General features: G+C 40.0%; 1 protein-coding gene across 4 annotated transcripts in view; it reads left to right on the forward strand.

Annotated features, from left to right (window-relative positions):
• The first annotated feature begins 1,361 nt into the window (after window positions 1-1,361).
• TMEM196 (transmembrane protein 196) overlaps window positions 1,362-17,980 on the forward strand; it is a 46,073-nt gene continuing 29,454 nt past the window's right edge. For 2 of the 4 annotated variants that reach the window (XM_006779040.2, XM_006779037.2), the window contains exon 1: window positions 1,362-2,415. In XM_006779040.2, the coding sequence (XP_006779103.1) occupies window positions 2,251-2,415 (165 nt within the window). In that variant the 5' untranslated portion in view covers window positions 1,362-2,250. The remainder of the gene's footprint in view (window positions 2,416-17,980) is intronic. The other 2 variants (XM_006779041.2, XM_006779039.2) reach the window with 1 other exon arrangement.

Below are 17,980 nucleotides of genomic sequence, written 5' to 3' on the forward strand. Positions count from 1 at the left end.
ATAAAAAGAAGAAGAACAGCAATGACTTAAGACAAAGCAAAGTTAGGTAGTGAGATGCTTCATGATTTCCACATATAAATTGTATCATTTAGATGACTTCTACAAGATTTACATAAAATAATATATGCTTCATCAAAGTCATAAACCACTTGAAGGATTCTAACAATTGACTGCTTGGTGGAATTAGTTGTTAAGAAGTAAAAAGTGAATCCACTAATTAGTCAACATCAATGTATTAGTTGTTCTCCAAATATCACAATAACTGAAGACACTTTAAGGCCTAGTCACGTAATTCTTCCATCCTTTCTATTTTATTTGTAAGGGAAGAAAACTCAGTTTTTTAAATGTGGAATATAAACATCACATAAGAAAAGTAAATTATAGTGTAAAATTGAATTAAAATATGAAAGAAGCCCTGATGCATTCAAATTGAAGAGAACAGAAGCTGCTGCTTCTGCTATAGATGGTATATAACTCAGCTTTAGTATTCTCATCACTGGGGCTTTTAAAAAAGAAGCTCCTAAAGAGAAAGGTGCCCGCACTGCACTGGTCTGCCTGTATTCAGAGGTTAAGTTCCCCTGGTCTTGCTAATGTGTCTAAATCAATCCTCCTTTCTACTATGTTCCTTCAATCCATTTCCCACTGGGGCACCCACTTTTTGAGAAAGATGATCCACACCCCAAAACACCTTCTCATTCCTCCATTGTCCTCGGTCTCCTTGATGAAATACCATGTGGGTAAAATCAGAGACATGAAAACAGGTTCCTGACCCAGTGATTGGCAGGCTTCTGGAGTCCCCTGTGCATCAGACTACATCACAAAAATACTCAGGTGCGGGTGAGCCCCTGCCCACATGCTTCTCAGGAGGGCAGACAAACGGTTGTCTGCCATTTAGCCAGATATCTGTTTTTAGCTGCATCCTTTCCAATATAATTAGAACTTAAATGTACACATCTCTCAAATTCCAGTGAGCCCACAGGGTGCCCGCCCTGCTCCATCAGGGAACGCATCCTAGAAGCGGTAGCAGTGCTCACAGGGGACAGGGACAGCAAGGGTCTGCGGGCCACATCCCCACCGAAGTGTGGCTGGGCCAATTGCATGTCCCTCACCCCCAGACAAGAAAGGTGACAGGGAGTGGATGCTCCTTGAGTCTAGTTCTTCCAGAGAGAGGAGCTCCATGGTGAAGGTCCTGAGTCCTACTGAATTTAGGGGTCTGGCCTTTCTCCATCCCCTGTGCTCTCTCTTTGCCCTCTGCACCCCCACTCTACCCTCCGTCAGCGTAGGCGTAGAAGTGTTTTACACTGAAGGAGCCCCACTGACGTATGCATCCCCTCCCATCCCATCTGGATAGAAGCCCAGAAGGGAGCGAGTGGGGGAGATGCGGAGGTGGGGATCCCTCCTGTCGCTGAGTTTAGGGTCCCAGAACGAGACCAATTCAGGGCCAGCCAAGAATATTGGTTCTAGACCCACCAACAGACCACGCGTTTCCCTCCTGCAACAACCCCTTCGCTCCCAATGAGGTCACTGCGATGAGAGAGAAGCAGATCCAGAGCGAGGGGGAAGGAGAGGACGAGGAGGAGGGAGAAGCAGCCCAGACTGGGAAAGGCCATCAGACAAGGTCGCCTTTTCTGGCCGCACAGCCACTGCGAGGCACGTGGTGCTGAATCTCCTCCGCCCGCTCAGCCTGGGGAACCGGGGACTGGCAGGAGCACTTGGTGTTACCGCGAAAACAAAGGCGAGGAGAGGGGCGGGCGGGCAAGGGAGAGAGAGGCTCCGAGCAGTTTGGCTCTGCATCTCCGGGAAGCAAAGCTCATCTCCTTGGCAAGGAAGGGAAGGGGAGCCCGGCCGTCTGGAGGCGAAGGAGGGAGCGGGCTTCCCTGCGGAGACCAGGACGCGGCAGAACTCTGGACAGCGCCTCGCCAGCGGCACTGGGAGCTCCCGGCTGCTTCCTTTTGGAAAAACCCTGTGACCTGTTTCCTCTCCCTCCTGGACTCCGACCACGGATCGGACCCTTCCTTCTGCGATCCCTGTCCGAACGGCCCGGGAGTGGAGCGGCGGTCTTGCCTCTGGCCCGGTCAAGGAAGCGGTCTCCGGTCCTGGACATCCAGTCCTTGTGGATAGTGCTCCGCCGGTGAAGAAGGAAAAGTTTTGGGGTCTGGTAGGGGGAGGGAGGGGGAGGGAGTAGTGGAAGAAAGAAGGTGGATGGTCGGGTTCCCACGCTGAGCTGGAAGGAATGATGACCGAGGAAGGATGTGCACCAGCGGCCAGATTATTGGGAGCCTCTTGGTGCTCTCCGTGCTGGAGATAGGGCTGGGGGTGTCCAGCGTGGCCGTGGGGGCGGTCAGCTTCAGCCTGGCCCTCCGACAGCACAAGCCGCAGCTCGGAGACTCGTCCCCGGTATGGAGCGGGGTGTGTGTACGTTGAGCCATTTCACTCTCTTTACCTCCGTAAGGTGATGGTCAGTGTGCGTGCGTTAGTCGCCTCCTCCCCGGGGAAGGAAATGCTAAAGCTCCCGGGCTTGCATGTAGGTTCCTGTTGGCGGGCTGTGCCTCTCTACGCTGTCTTTTTATTTAGCCCAGCAATTGTTTTCTTTTTCCTTTCCTTTTTTTTTTTTTTTTTTTTGTCTTCCTTACCTTGGGCTCAAGACCAAATTAAATGCCTTGTTTAAAGTTGGGGAGGGGGGACTTGTCACCAGCTGAGTCTGCAGAAGGCTGCCCAAGTAGTGCTGATTCGGGGTCACACCTGTCAGGGCAGATTGTTTCGGGGAAATCAAAATGAAGGTGTTACATCATTGTTGTGTGCCAGGAACAAGCAAGGGTAGACTTTGTGCATTTATGTCTGAGTACACTAAAGGCAACACCAGTCTGACAAAAAGAGAAATGTGGTGTGAGTAAAAGGAGCATCTTACCCCCCCTAAACCCCCCCCCAAAAAAAGAAAACAAAAAACAAAACATTGCTCTGAATTTCCCCATGCTAGCTTTCTATACTTCATCTCTAACAACTCTCTTGCAAGTTCTAGGCAATAAGTTGAACAACAAATGGTGTGGCATTTAACAGCATTCTAATTGGAGGATAACTTAGCTCAAAGAGTGCCTAAGGCTCAGAGAAAATGTCATCATCTTCTCTAGGTCAGATGGCTGACCCAAAGCGCTGCTTGTTGTTTATTTACTTTGGGTGAGTCTCCAGGAGAGCCTTGGAGACCCATCCCTCCACCAGGAATCAATAAAGTAACTTAGCACTATTCCTAGTATGGGCCTAATTTTGAAAACCAACTTTTCTTCTCCTTTAATGTATGAAGCTGCTCTATTCTTTGGGGTCTCTCACTCCATCTTACTTTAGATAATTTATGGGATGTTATTCTACCCCATGGGCATAATTAACAATCATGGCTTAGTTACTTGTGCTTTAAGTTACTGAGAAAAAGATGATCATTTATGAGTTCAAATAAGTTTTTCCAAAGTAATTTATTTTTTGAGGGAAATGCTAGCATTCTTAAAATTCTAGCATTCTTGAAGCATTCTGCTTTAGAAACTTTGTTTTAATATTATAATTTTTCAAAGTGAAGTGAATGTTTTTAAATTGCAGGAGTTAAAAGAAGAATGGTGTTCAATCTAACGGTGAATTCTTGCAAGAATCCTTGGTCTAAATTCAATAATAACTTACTACCAACCTCTGAATAATTACCTTTTTCTTTATTATACAAATATATCAATGCATATTTTAAGTATGAAAGTCTAAAGGCAAATCTTAAATCTGACATTATGTCTTATATGTAGTAGTGATTATTTTGAGGGTTGCAGTTATAATTAACAGAAATAGTCATACTCTAAAACTTCTATCAGACGATTGTCAAAATGAAATGTAATGTCAACATTTAAAGCAAGAGGAAGAAAATGTGATCTTTTGATGGCTTAAGAGGGAGAAGCCTCAACTACTTTTCAAATCACTTCCCCTTTGACATCTAAGAGATTGAGTAACAAACTTAAGTTGTCTCTAAATAGTATTGAAGTATCCTGTTTGTATTTAAGAATTAAAAAATAGTTATATTTACTTGACATCATGTAAGAAAAATAATTAAATGATTTATGTTCCTCTTCCCAAACTATTTCCTATTACCTAGATGAGTTGATATATGTGTATATACAGAAAATGAAAATTTGAATCAGATTAGTGAAAAGCAAATAAAAGAGTTATATATATAGTCATTATCATAAAGAATTATTTCCATGTTAACTGGTTCTTTAGAGTAGCCAAAATTCACCTATGATCCTAGAACAATAGTTTTGAATTCTATTCTCTGATTCAGTAAAAAAAATTTAAAAACTACATGTGATTGAATGAATGGATTTGAAACTAGAATGCCCAAACAGTTGGTCACTTTTATGAACTCAAGTTAAAAAAGCAAAATTTGTGAAGGAATCAATAGCAAGTTGTCATCGTTGTTTATCAAATTATAAGCTTGCTAAATTGATTTTCTAAATTATTTTTCAGAGGTCATTTCTGATACAGTCTGAATTATCTCTTCATTCTGCCAATGATGAATTCATATAACCAACATTTATAGAGGGATTGCCATGTGCACAGCATTTTACTATATAACAAAAAAGACTATTGAGATGAATCAGAATGCCTAGTAAACGACACATGATGGACAGATACATCACTAACTTTATCAGTGACACATTAGAGTTTGGCCTCAGAGAGGGCATTTTACTATATAACACAAAGACTATTGAGATGAATCAGAATGCCTAGAAAAGGACACATGATGGACAGATACATCACTATATCAGTGACACATTAGAGTTTGGCCTCAGAGAGATGCAGGGGCAGGTAAAGGGAAGAGAGGTGGGGACCGCCAATGAAACATCCATGGGAGAATGATTATTTTTCTCTTGATCTTACAACTTGCCTGGGAATTAATGTATCACAATGTTGAGGAATGTAGCACAGGGTGAAAGCTGGCGTCTACCTGGGTACAGATCCCGGATCTGCCATTTACTATCTGGTTGGCTAGCCAAAGTTTCCTCAGACATTGTAAAATCGCGTTGTGAGGAGGCACAAATGAAATAAGACTCTTAGTAAAAAGCACAGCATGTAGTAAGCACTGAATAGATGTGAGCAGCTAATACCGGGTGCACAGATTGGCAGAGAAGAGCATGAGGAAGGAGAACCTTTAGGCAGCATAACCGAAGGCAAAAACCTGGGACGGGGTGGGTTATGTCCCAGGAAGAACAGGCTCCGCTATTTTTCTGGGTCATAGGTTTGTGAGTGAGAGATAGGGTTGGGAAGAGTGGTTGGGGCCAGATCATGGGAGGTTGTTCGCCAGTTCACGGCAATGAATTTATTTCTTAATATTTAAAAATAATAATGATAATGATAATAGCAATTCTTACTTTCTAAAAAGACTCCAGGGAGATGCAAAGGAAAACTAGACAGAAACTTATGAATCTCTCTGGTATTTTATGAATTAAAAGGCTGTATTATTTATGAACACAGGATGATATTTGATAATAACCTGTCAGGATAACCATAGTCTATAATCAGGGTGTGTTTTGATTGGTGCCATGAAGTTTTTCCACACATTCATATCATTATTACAAGACTTCTGACTTAAGTTTTAGAAGTCAATGAAAATAAAAACTGTACTATGAAAAGATTGCTTCTTATATAGAGAACCCAATATCATAAGCTTTTTGTCTAGGTCAAATGCACTAAGAATCCGGATACCTATTTTGATTATATGCCCCTAAAATGTTAAATAAATAAATAAAATATGGCTTAAAAATAAAGTAGTACCAAGATAAAGGACTTACTAGTAAAATCAATGAAACTGATACTTATACAGACTATTTTCAGTCACTATTTCATAATCAGGCAAAGGGTGCGTCTGCGATCAGTTTAAAAGATGTGGGCATTTAGAAGGGGAAAAAAATCATTTTAGACTTAGAGAAAGAAAGCTATAAATGCCTTTGTAGTATGTTGCTTCTTCTTGATTCTTTTTTATAGCTGATAAACAGTCACCTCATTAAAAGCATAAAAGAAGACATAACTGTCAGATAACAATGAACCATTGAGTAAACTGCTTTGGAAAAGACGTTGTCATGTGAAATAGAATTGATGTGTAAGATATATTAGTGGGGCCTTGAATAGATAAGGCTATGTTTCCACGTTGCTGTGTGATAGATACATTTCTCAGTCTCCAGGGCATTGTCTATGATGGGAGTGGACTGTATTTACTAGTACACAGATTCATGGGTCCAAGAGAATTTTATTTTATTGCTCTAGGTTGACAGTTGGAAATCTAGAGATTCAGAAGGTCGTGCCCAGAACAACCTGTCAAGATTCTGAGTTGTAGTTGATACGTCCCCTGGTAAATTCCATTGTGTATATCTGATGATCATTCTAGAAACTAAGCCTATTAAAAGAACTTTCTAAACCCTGTTCACCCTACATATAAACATAGTCTTTTATAACATCCAAAATGTTTTATCTACGTCATATAAAGTTTGAGCACTTTTTATTGCTTATTTTTCTGGAGCATACTTGCTTTGTGTACCATAACTTTATCTACTTAATAAATCTGATAATTTAGGTGAGTGGAATGTATAACATAACCAAGGCACATACCTGTTGTGTGGATTCCCGATTCACCATGCAACAACTCAACCAATTTTAAGATTGTGATAAAATTCATCTACTGTACATTCTGATCCATACCATAGCAATATAGATGATGTGCCATATATGAATTATACATGCTTCAAAGTCTTATTTTTAATATTTAAATCTGCCCAATTCGTTTAAGGGGGGGAAAAACAACAACAATCAAGTGAAAGAAATCCCTCAGTTACTTCAAATGTACAAAATTTGAAGCTAGTGTGTCTCTGACCAGATAATATATCGTCATTTGCCAGAGTCAAAATATAGATAAAAACACTATCCCATCCTAAGAAAAAATTACAATTGTATATTTATACCTTGTTTTAAATTAATTTTAACTATGCAAGTAATTAATAAATAAATTCTCATTTCATGGGTTAGAAAGAATTAAAACTGAAGCTCTTTCTCCTATCATATTATCTAAACTAGCCACACTTGTAAATTTAGTGTATAACCTCATAGATATTTCTCCATGCATAAATAGTATTGTTTGAACATATGGACCAATTTGATCAATTTTCTGGATATAATAAAGCCTATTTATAAACTCTGTAGAGCTCAGGTAAAGAATCTCTTTCTCATCTGTTATACACTCTTCTTCTCAAGTGCTACTTGTTATCTACTGAGGTTAGGTTAGGGAAATTAGATAATAGGCAATTAAATAAGTTAGCCAAGCCAAACTACTAGGAAGTGTGGTTACTGTTCAAGGAACCTCAATCACCTTCAGTCCTCTACTTGTTGACAATTTGTTTGATACAAACAATCTAAATAAAGCCAGTCTTTCATGTGGATGGTTTTGCGTAAAATGTTCAACTGGCTCGCTGCATTGACTTCATTATTAGTCAGATTATCCATTATGTGCTTTGAATATGGCCAAGCAATTTCACTTTTTGTACATTTACTTTGCCCTGAGATAATACTTAATTTGATTGGTAGGTAAGAGCATAGCCCAGACATCCCAGCTCAAGTGCTTGTTTTGAAAATTCAGTAAAAACTAGAATACACCCACCAAAGGATAAAAAAAATCTATGTTATGTTCAAATAATGTTGGGTCATTCAATTCTGAGGTGAGCCGACTTTTATTTTACTACTGCAGCAAGCTAACCAATGGCTGATTCCATGAGGAATGAGGCTCCCTCCTCCCTCCCGTCTGGGTCCTGGGTAAGGTGAACCAGATTCGGGGCTATCAGGGCCCCAGCAGCAAGGTCTGGGTCAGTGTGCATCATAGCTACCAGCTGGTCGTCCGGTCGTTCTGGTAGTTAGGTCGTAATGGTCTCTTAGGCTTTTATATATATATTCTAGAAGCCTGTTGCATGCATTTCTGGGGGAAATTGGGAAAACAAATCAAGCCTGAAATGCCGTGAAGACACAGTGGCCTGCCCTTTTATTTGGTGGCGTGTAGAGTGATGCCACTTGTTTTGTACATCTTTAGGGTTTTTCCCATAGTAATTGTGTACAGTTCTCCATGGCCTGGGTGTGACCAGTTTGTTTGGAGCGTCAGAATTGTTCAAAAAACTTCATTTTCTTAGTAATTTAGTCAAATTGCCAGATGGTCACTCTGCAGATAGATCTGTATTTCAAAACACCAAATAGACAATGCCCGAATAATTAGATGATAGTATATAAGATCTCTGATTGATCATCTTTCTGGGAGAAAGAGAGAGACAGACAGGGAGAAGAAACTATGTGACTACTTCAATCTGTGATGTTCGAAAACACACAGTCCTCATGCTTACAGATCTAATGTACAAACACTTTATTCAAATTGAATGATAGTTTGGATTCATACATCTCTCTCAGTGTCACTGTGGCACTGGGTAATTTATGTGTCTTCACTAAGTCAAGGAGAGCAATACCAGCATGATTTCATGGGCTGCTGTGAAGTTGCAGTGAAGCTGAGGCAATGCTTACAAAGCTGGCAGGACCACGCTGGCACAGAGCGAGGGAGCATTAGCTGCTCTTTTTGTCTCCTGTCCTCATGTGATCCATGAGTGTCTGGAACCCATAGCACACCAGAGGGGCACTGCTTCTCAACATTTCTCCAAGCCCCTGAATCAACTCTAGTTTGTAGTTTGACTCATCCTTTTTTTTTTTTTTTTCATGTATAGCATTTGTCTAGTTAGCTTTTGATTTAATTCAGGCAAATACATTAGCAACTTCAAAAATGTACCAAAATATCTACATCAGATAAAACTGAATGGACACATAGCTGCTTTCTTTTGGAAATGGAGAGGGTGATAGAAACTCTATCATAAAAACATTCAGTAATTGGATAAATGAGCCAATTATCTAAGTTAGGCAACTCCAACTTGGGGATATCATAACTACTATTTATTTCATAAAACAAAGTCCTCAAAAAACATATAACACTGTGTACATCTTGTCATAATGTTAAAATAAATGTACAAATTAATACTTCTAATAACTATACCTAATATCTTAGAGCAGGGGTCCTCAAACTTTTTAAACAGGGGGCCAGTTCACTGTCCCTCAGACCGTTGGAGGGCTGGACTATAATTTAAAAATAAAAAACAACTATGAGCAAATTCCTATGCACACTGCGTATATCTTATTTTGAAGTAAACAAACAAAATTGGAACAAATACAATATTTGTATTTGCATGTGGCCCACGGGCCGTGGTTTGAGGACCCCTGTCTTAGAGGCTTGTATAGTTTTGCTTGAACTACCCATGTAGCTTTTGAAGCAGTGTCTACTATATGTTGTATTATTAACAGGTATATCAATGAAGTATCTATATTTCAATAATGATTCTTATAATGCTAATTAGTGTCCATGATCTTTAGCTCTGGTATTAGACTCCTGAGAAGCAATTTTAAGTTCCATTTGTCCATTAAATATTGGACAAAATTATGTGGTCAAAGCTAAAAGAAAATATTAGTGATTAAGTAGATCACCTTGGGAAACAGGGTGGCTTGAACTATTTGTCCTCTAGAAATAATAGCAGGCAGAATTTATTAGTAGTTAACTATGATTCAGATGCTTTCATATACATCATTATTTCTAATCTTACCCACTTTGTGAAGATGCTAGTTTTTATGAAGTCTGGGTAGAATAAAGAAATTATCTAGTGCCCACTGTTATTTAATCAGCTGAATTAGTATTTATAGCCTGGCAGTCTTATTTCAAAATATGTACTTTTTCTGTTGCATTGTGTGGAAATTTTTAAGGAAAAGTCATTTGCTGAGGCCTGGAAAATGTAGCTATTATTCTCATTATTTCCTCCCACTCTCCTGAGTATCTGAGTCAGGCAGTATGGCATAAAGGCCAGGTCTTGATCAGTGTTTGTATCCATTTTCCAGAAGAGAATGGCATAGTCAACTGATCAACAAACTCAAACCCCTGTTCTTAGAAGAGAATGAGATATTCAACTAAGTGTTCCTACCTTTGAAACTTAAGCTTTAGCTTTAAAAATAAGACTAACGTATACATCTCAACTAATTGTTAAATATTTTGAGGGCAAGTCAGGAAGACACAAAACAACATATTTTTTTAAAAATATGTTTTATTGATTTTTCACAGAGAGGAAGGGAAGGGGATAGAGAGTTAGAAACATCGATGAGAGAGAAACATCGATCAGCTGCCTCTTGCATACCCCCGGCTGGGGATGTGCCCGCAACTAAGGTACATGCCCTTGGCCGGAATCGAACCCGGGACCCTTCAGCCCGCAGGGCGGCGCTCTATCCACTGAGCCAAACTCGTCAGGGCCAAAACAACATATTTAAACATAGTTCATTCAAAATGAGAGGTTATCAGTAGCGGTCAAAGGTGACTCCCTCATGCAGGGAGAACTTTTTCTAGGCATTGGAGATAGGGAAGGCTTCCAGTGGGCAGAGGAGATAAGATGCACTAAGATTGCTATCACCATGTGTAAGATCATGGAAGGGACAACAAAATAGTTTGTGGGGAATTGAGGAGATGGGACTTGTTAGGGCAAAGCCATGTTTATATAAAAACTGGTGAGTAAAGTTCTACTTCATTTAAATAGAATGGGACCAGCTTTAAAAGTATCCAGAAAGCCCTAGCTGGTTTAGCTCAGTGGATAGAGCATCAGCCTGTAGACTGAAGTGTCCAGAGTTCGATTCCAGTCAGGGGCATGTGCCTCGGTTTCCAGCTCCAGCCCCGGTTGGGGTGCGAGTGGGAAGCAACCAATTACGTGTCTCTCTCACATCGATGTTCTCTCTTTCTGTTTCTCCCCCTCCTTTCCACTCTCTCTAAAAACATCAATGGAAAAATATCCTCCAGTGAGGATTAATAACAACAACAAAAAAGTATGCTCTTGATTCTCGACTAAGCTTGGTGAGCTCTGCTGGGTAAAACTTGATAATCATGAGGGGAAGGCAGTTAAGCCAGGCACTGCTGCTCAGTTTTAAGGCAAAACACCAGCCTTTGGTGTATCCTGGATCAAAAGAACTACTTGAAGGAAATCTTGAAATTTGAGGGAAGCGTAAATCTACCTTCTAACTCCAACTTCAACTGACTTCCTTGTTTGACAATGGATTTGTAAGATCGCAAGTTCCTTTTGTTCAGTTACTCTTACAGCTGCCTGACATCTATATATATAAAAGCCTAAGCAACCTTTATGACTGGATGACTGACCAGTAGCTATGATGTGCACTGACCACTACTGGGCAGACGCTCAACACAGAAGCTGCTCCCTGGTGGTCAGTGCGCTCCCACAGCCAACCTCCCATGGCCGGCCAACCTCCCATAGTCCCTCCCCCGCCGCTGGCCAACCTCCCACAGTTCCTCCCCAAGCCAGCTGGGTGGTCAGTGCACTCCACAGCCAACCTCCCGCAGTCCCTCCCCCTATCAGCCCCGATCAGGACTGTGTGAGACAGCCCCGAATTCATGCACTGGAACTCTAGTATGAAAATAAGAGACATTTATTTCACTAGAGGTGTCAGCATGACACAAAGAAATGAAAATAGGTTGTGGAGGTATGAAGACTTGGGTTCAAATTCTAGCTCTAGGATTTCCTAGTTTTTTTAAGTTTAAGTGAGTTACATTATCTCACTGAGCAATCAGCTAGCTCATCTGTAAGATAGCAATACTACTCCCTATCTCACAGAGTTGTTCTAAAAATCAAGTGTAATACTTATATGGGCTTTATGTATGCTAGGTATTCAATAACTACGAGTGGCCCACAACCATGACTGCATGCTTTTGCCATACTTCTCCATTTTCTGGATGTGGTTTCTATTTATGTATTATAGACATTTTATTTGTATACATATCTGAAAGGAAGCTTATTGTGAGACCATTGATGAAATTGACCTTGGACTCAAGATTTGGTAACATTTAGGTCATGTACTCTATCTTAGAAAATATGTACTTTTCATAACCAATTTGGGGAATTAGTAGTTAATTGCGATTTAGTGTTCCAGGGATATTTTCCAGGTCAATATTAGGATAAAGAAGAATAATTATTGTTTACTAAATAGAGATTTGTGCTTGATTTTCTTTTTCTTTTTGGCTGGGCTGTTGGATATCTTAGTTCTTGCTCTAACTTGTTTCCTGCCAAGTATTTTCCTGCATGAATTACTCTGAGGAATTAAAATAACAGTGATAATTACGATGTCGATAATAACAGAAATGGCAGCGTATGTTAATGGTATACTACATTGCCTATGAATTTCATCTGCTTTCATTATGCCATGTTATTTCAGCAGATGAGGTTCTCATTGAGGGATGAGAACCTAAAGGGTTTAGGATTTAGTGACTTAAGATCTGAAAGTGATATCGACAACAGGAGTAGGCTAAGTACCTAAACCACTGGAAGAAAACATGTGTGTATGTGAGGGGGAGATGAAGAGATAGGCAATTCGTTGGAGGAAGTTCACAATTGTCACTCATATGCAATGTAAGCTGCCTTCAGGTTGCTAGTGCCTGAGTTGGGGGCGTGTCCACAGTGCCCTGCCCCTCTGTCAACTGTAGCTCATTTCTATAACTGGCCTGCTTTCTGAAATGGCCAAGCATGTTGGATGGGCATTCATTTGTGGTGTTGACAATTCCTGGGAAGAGCAGAAGCTCTGTCCTCTAGTCCCCTGGAGTCCCTGGCTATTTTCAACTCTGGGAGGACCAGTCACAAGTCATATACTCATAGTTGGCATGTGCCCAAAGTTATTTTTTTTTCTAGCCTCTTCACCAAATCCATCTTCCACATTGTAAACTTGGTTATATTTTCCACATGTATCAAGCTGCCAGCGTTATTTTTGACTGTTACCCAAATATATGACAAACCTGTTAATTTTACTCATATGTGACATGAAGGAATCTTAAACATAAAAATATAAACAAAATCATGCAAACTGGGAAAACCTAATTTGTAAAGTTACCTTAAGTTATATAGAATTATTTTATATTGAATTGTAATTATGAAATATATCATATACAGGTCCTGAGTGTAATGTATCTAAAATGTTTAAGTTACTTCAGTAAAGAGAATGTAATTGACAACATTATCTATACCTGGAGGCTCCATATTGGTTGCATCCTCCTTTACTGCCTTTCAAAGTAAATGTTTATGTAGGTTTGAATTTTTAAATTTATTTAATTTGGTATTTGGCAATAATTAAAATAAAATAACAAAAAATTGGGATTCAGGAGATAAACTCTTCTGATTCTGCTACTGCTATCTAGGAGACATTTATTTTGTTTTGTTTTAAGGACTAACATGAGCAATGACTATACCTAAGATTTATTTGGACAACTGACACTTAAACATACTTCAAATGCAAACTCCCACTGACCCAAATTCACAAGTTTAGTTGTAATTTTCCTTGCTACTGTTGGAGCAGACACAGCTCTCACAGCAAAGAACCTATTTAGTGAGCATACTCAAAATATTCAACAGATTATTTTTTAAAAAGAAAAACTATCATAACCCAGAATTGAACTGGACACAAGGCATCATGAATTAACTACAAGAAAGGTTGGGTTCCATGAACACTGAGGGGGGCAAGTGAGGGAAAGGCATTCTGAGGATCAGGGCTGATTTTCTCTGTGCAGTGAAAGATCTGGGTCTTGAGGCAGGGAAAGGTCCTGAGATTTTTGAACTTGGATTCATTTGAAGAGCTTGGCAGGCCAATCCGCTACAGGCCATGCCCCTCTCTCAGCTGCAGCTCATTTCCATAACTGGCCTGCTTTCCGAAATGGCCAGGCATGTTTGACAGTTTCTTCTAAAATACATTCTTGTGTGTTGCTGGTTTCATTCAGTTATTTTACAGTCCCTAAAAAGGTTTCTCTCAGTACCTGCTGTGACCCGTTTACCACTGTGGGGTTTTTATTTCCTTCTCTCCCTTGAGTACTTTTGGTTTAATTTCTTTGTTTGCGGTGGTTGCCTTTGAGCCCATGCTATCTGCTATAGCACCAAGATGGCCTGGTGGTAATGGAGAACTGCTTATCACACCAACTTATCTGTTGTACATATTATCCTCTTGGTATTTTATTTTTCTGTGAAGGTGATTGTATTTGTGAGATGTTGTGGCTCTATTGATAAACATGTACATTTACCCTTTTCCAGTTGAACTTTGGAAATTTTCAGAATTCTCTGGAGTGGCAGAAACATGGTATATGGATCTATGTGCCTTGCTTTACTTCAGTGTTCTTTTGAGGGGTAGAAAACAAGAAATTGTTCTAGCTTAAGAGGAAAAATGAACACTGCGTAATTAGCAGGGTTTTCCATGGACTAAGGAAAGAGAGAAATATAAATAGAAAAGTGGCTTTTTAAAAAATTTATCTTCTTTGTTGAGAGTATTACCGATGTTCCTCATTCCCACCCTCCCCAATAATCCTCTCCACCTGACTCCTGCCCCACCCCACTACACTATTGTCTGTGTCCTTGGGTTATGCATAGATGCATATATGATCTTTAGTTAATGTCTACCCGTCAGTCCTCCCCTCTTCCCTCTGAGATTTGTCAGTCTGCTCTAGGCTTCCCTGTCTCTGGACCTATTTTGTTCATCAGTTTATTTTGTTCATTAGATTCCACAAATAAGTGAAATCATGTGGTATTTGTCTTTCTCTGACTAGCTTAATTTCACTTAGCATAATACTCTCCAGGTCCTTCCATTCTGTCTCAAATGGCAAGAATTCCTTCTTTTTTAAAGCTACATAGTATTCCATTGTGAAAATGTACCACAGGTGTTTTTTTTATCCATTCATGTACTGATGGGCACTTGGGCTGCTTCCAGATCTTAGCTATTGTAAATAATGCTGCTATGAACATAGGGGTGCATATATCCTTTCTGATTGGTTTTGGGGGGATATATTCCTAGAAGTGGGATCACTGGGTCAAATGGCAGTTCCATTTTTAATTTTTTTGAAGAAACTCCATACTGTCTTCCACAGTGGTTGTGCCAGTCTGCATTCTCTCCAGCAGTGTACTTTGGTTCCTCTTTCTCTACATTCTCACCAGCAGTGGTTGATTGTTGATTTATTGATGGTAACCATTCTGACAGGTGTGAGGTGATAACTCATTGTTATTTTAATTTTCATCTCTCTGATGATTAATGGTGTCGAGCATTTTTTTCATATATATGTCTCTTGGCCATCAGTATGTCCTCTTTGGAGAAGTGCCTACTTAGGGAAAAGTTACTTCTTTTTAAGATAAACACTAGGCTAAAAAGACAGAAGAATTGGAGATAGGAGATCCAATTAAGAGAGAGCAGAGGCCACTGAGGAGAACAATAAATATAACAAAGGCAGAACAAGTCCAAAGAGCTGAGTTGTGAGATAGTACAGCTCAGAACCCAGGACTTCCAGGGCTAAGACTAAAGACATAATACATTCATCAAATATTATTCCTCAGAGCATATAATCTATGTTCTGGGTTAGATTTGGAGGATCTAGCAGTGAATACAATAATCGTGATCCCTGACCTTCTAAAGCAGTTGGTTCTCAACCTTCCTAATGCCGCGCGACCCTTTAATACAGTTCCTCATATTGTAGTGACCCCCAATTTCATTGTTACAAATTGAACATAATTAAAGCATAGTGATTAATCACAAAAACAATATGTAATTATATATGTGTTTTCCGATGGTCTTAGGCCACCCCTGTGAAAGGGTCGTTCATCCCTCAAAGAGGTCGCGTCCCACAGGTTGAGAACCGCTGTTCCAAAGCGTAATTTAAAAAAGAATATAAACAATGAACAAATAATGCACGAATTAATAAGTACAGGTTGTGACTTGTTAAACAAGAGAAATATAGGCTTATGAATAATTTAACTGTATTAATAATAAGAGAAGCAGGGGAAGCATTGCTAAGAAAACGATACTTTCTGAAGGAGAATGAGGCATTACCCAGATGAAGAGGAGGAAGATCTTTGTTCCCACTGAGCCATGTGAGCCAGGTGCATGGGCTGGTCCCTTCTTATTGCATTTTAAGGATGAATTCCTTTATCTGTTATCCTTTTTAGCTGGCAAAATATAGTCAACTCCCTGTTATCTACAAGGGCTACCAGGGTGCAGCACCCTCCCTCAGCCCTCTTCACCTTAGAGCAGCGGTTCTCAACCTTTAATGCCGCGCGACCCTTTAATACAGTTCCTCATATTGTAGTGACCCCCAATTTCATTGTTACAAATTGAACATAATTAAAGCATAGTGATTAATCACAAAAACAATATGTAATTATATATGTGTTTTCCGATGGTCTTAGGCGACCCCTATGAAAGGGTCGTTCAACCCCCAAAGAGGTTGCGTCCCACAGGTTGAGAACCGCTGTTCTAAAGCTTAATTTAAAAAAGAATATAAACAATAACCAAATAATGCACGAATGAATAAGTACAGGTTGTGACTTGTTAAACAAGAGAAATATAGGCTTATGAATAATTTAGCTGTATTAATAATAAGAGAAGCAGGGGAAGCATTGCTAAGAAAACGATACTTTCTGAAGGAGAATGAGGCATTACCCAGATGAAGAGGAGGAAGATCTTTGCTCTAAACCAGCGGTTCTCAACCTGTGGGTCGCGGCCCCTTTGGCAGTCGAACAACCCTTTCACAGGGGTTGCCTAAGACCATCCTGCCTATCAGATATTTACCTTAAGATTCATAACAGTAGCAACATTACAGTTATGAAGTAGCAACGAAAATAATTTTATGGTTGGGTCACAACATGAGGAACTGTATTTAAAGAGCCAGAAGGTTGAGAACCACTGTAACCAAAGGGAACAGCATGGATAAAGATCCTGAGATAGAAAAAGCTTGGTGTGTTTGAGAGACCGGAAGAAGACTAGGGTGGCTAGAACATGGCAAGTAAGCAGGAAAATATAGAAGGCCCTAGTGGAGGTGGGGAGGCCCATGGGAAACACTCAAATAGGACACATGCTACCGTACTTTCATTTTCCCCTTAATTATAATAGGAGCCACTTGGGGCTGCAGCTTAGAAAAACATTTTAGAGCCTGACAAGTTAAGAAGTCACAAGTCTAGTTAGGAGGCTACTAGGATGTAGGATACAATGGTTACATGGATAAGAGTGAGAGAATAAGATAAAAATAGAGAAAACACAGATATTTGAGACACAGAGTTGACAAGACTATGTGTTTGATTAGATGCCATTGTAAAGCGGAAAGACTGAGTCTCAGATTTTGGGACCCAGCAACTGATAGGATCCCATTTACTCTTTTGAAAATTATATGCTTAGAGAAGGGAAAACTCCTGGGTGTGTGTGTGTGTGTGTGTGTGTGTGTGTGTGTGTGGAGTGGAGTGGGGGTGGGGGTAACTGTATAAGGGAGGAGATATCAAGGATCTATTTGTGATCTGTTAAGTTAAAGGTGTCTGTGAGATATCCAAATGGAGAGATGCTGTGGATTGTTAGATGGGTCCAGAGCTCAGAAGACAGGATTATGCTGGAAATAGGAACATGGGAGTAGTGTATAAATACATTAAATACATGTAAATGTATTTTTTAATGTTTTTCTTGATATTTAGAGAGAGAGGGAAAGATAAAAGTGTCATCCATCAGCTACCTCCTGCAAGCCCCCCACTGAGGATTGAGCTTTCAATCTGGGCATGTGCCCTGACTGGGAATAAAACCAGTAACCTTTGGGTTCATGAGTCGATGCTCAACCACTGAGCCATACCAGCCAGGCCATGTAAATGTATTTAGAACCATGTGACTGATTGAACCACCCAAGACAAAGCCTTTCGTTGCTATATTATTTAAAAGTTTTGATGAGAATATAGTTACTAAAGAGACTGGGAATTTTTGACCAGAGAAATACGTTGAAGACCAAGAGAGTGTGGTGGTCAAGAAGCCCAAAGAGAGGGCTTCCATGTAAGATGAGGACTGAGCT

Source organism: Myotis davidii, unplaced genomic scaffold (genome assembly GCF_000327345.1).
Source record: "Myotis davidii unplaced genomic scaffold, ASM32734v1 scaffold168, whole genome shotgun sequence".
NCBI classification, from domain to species: domain Eukaryota; kingdom Metazoa; phylum Chordata; class Mammalia; order Chiroptera; family Vespertilionidae; genus Myotis; species Myotis davidii.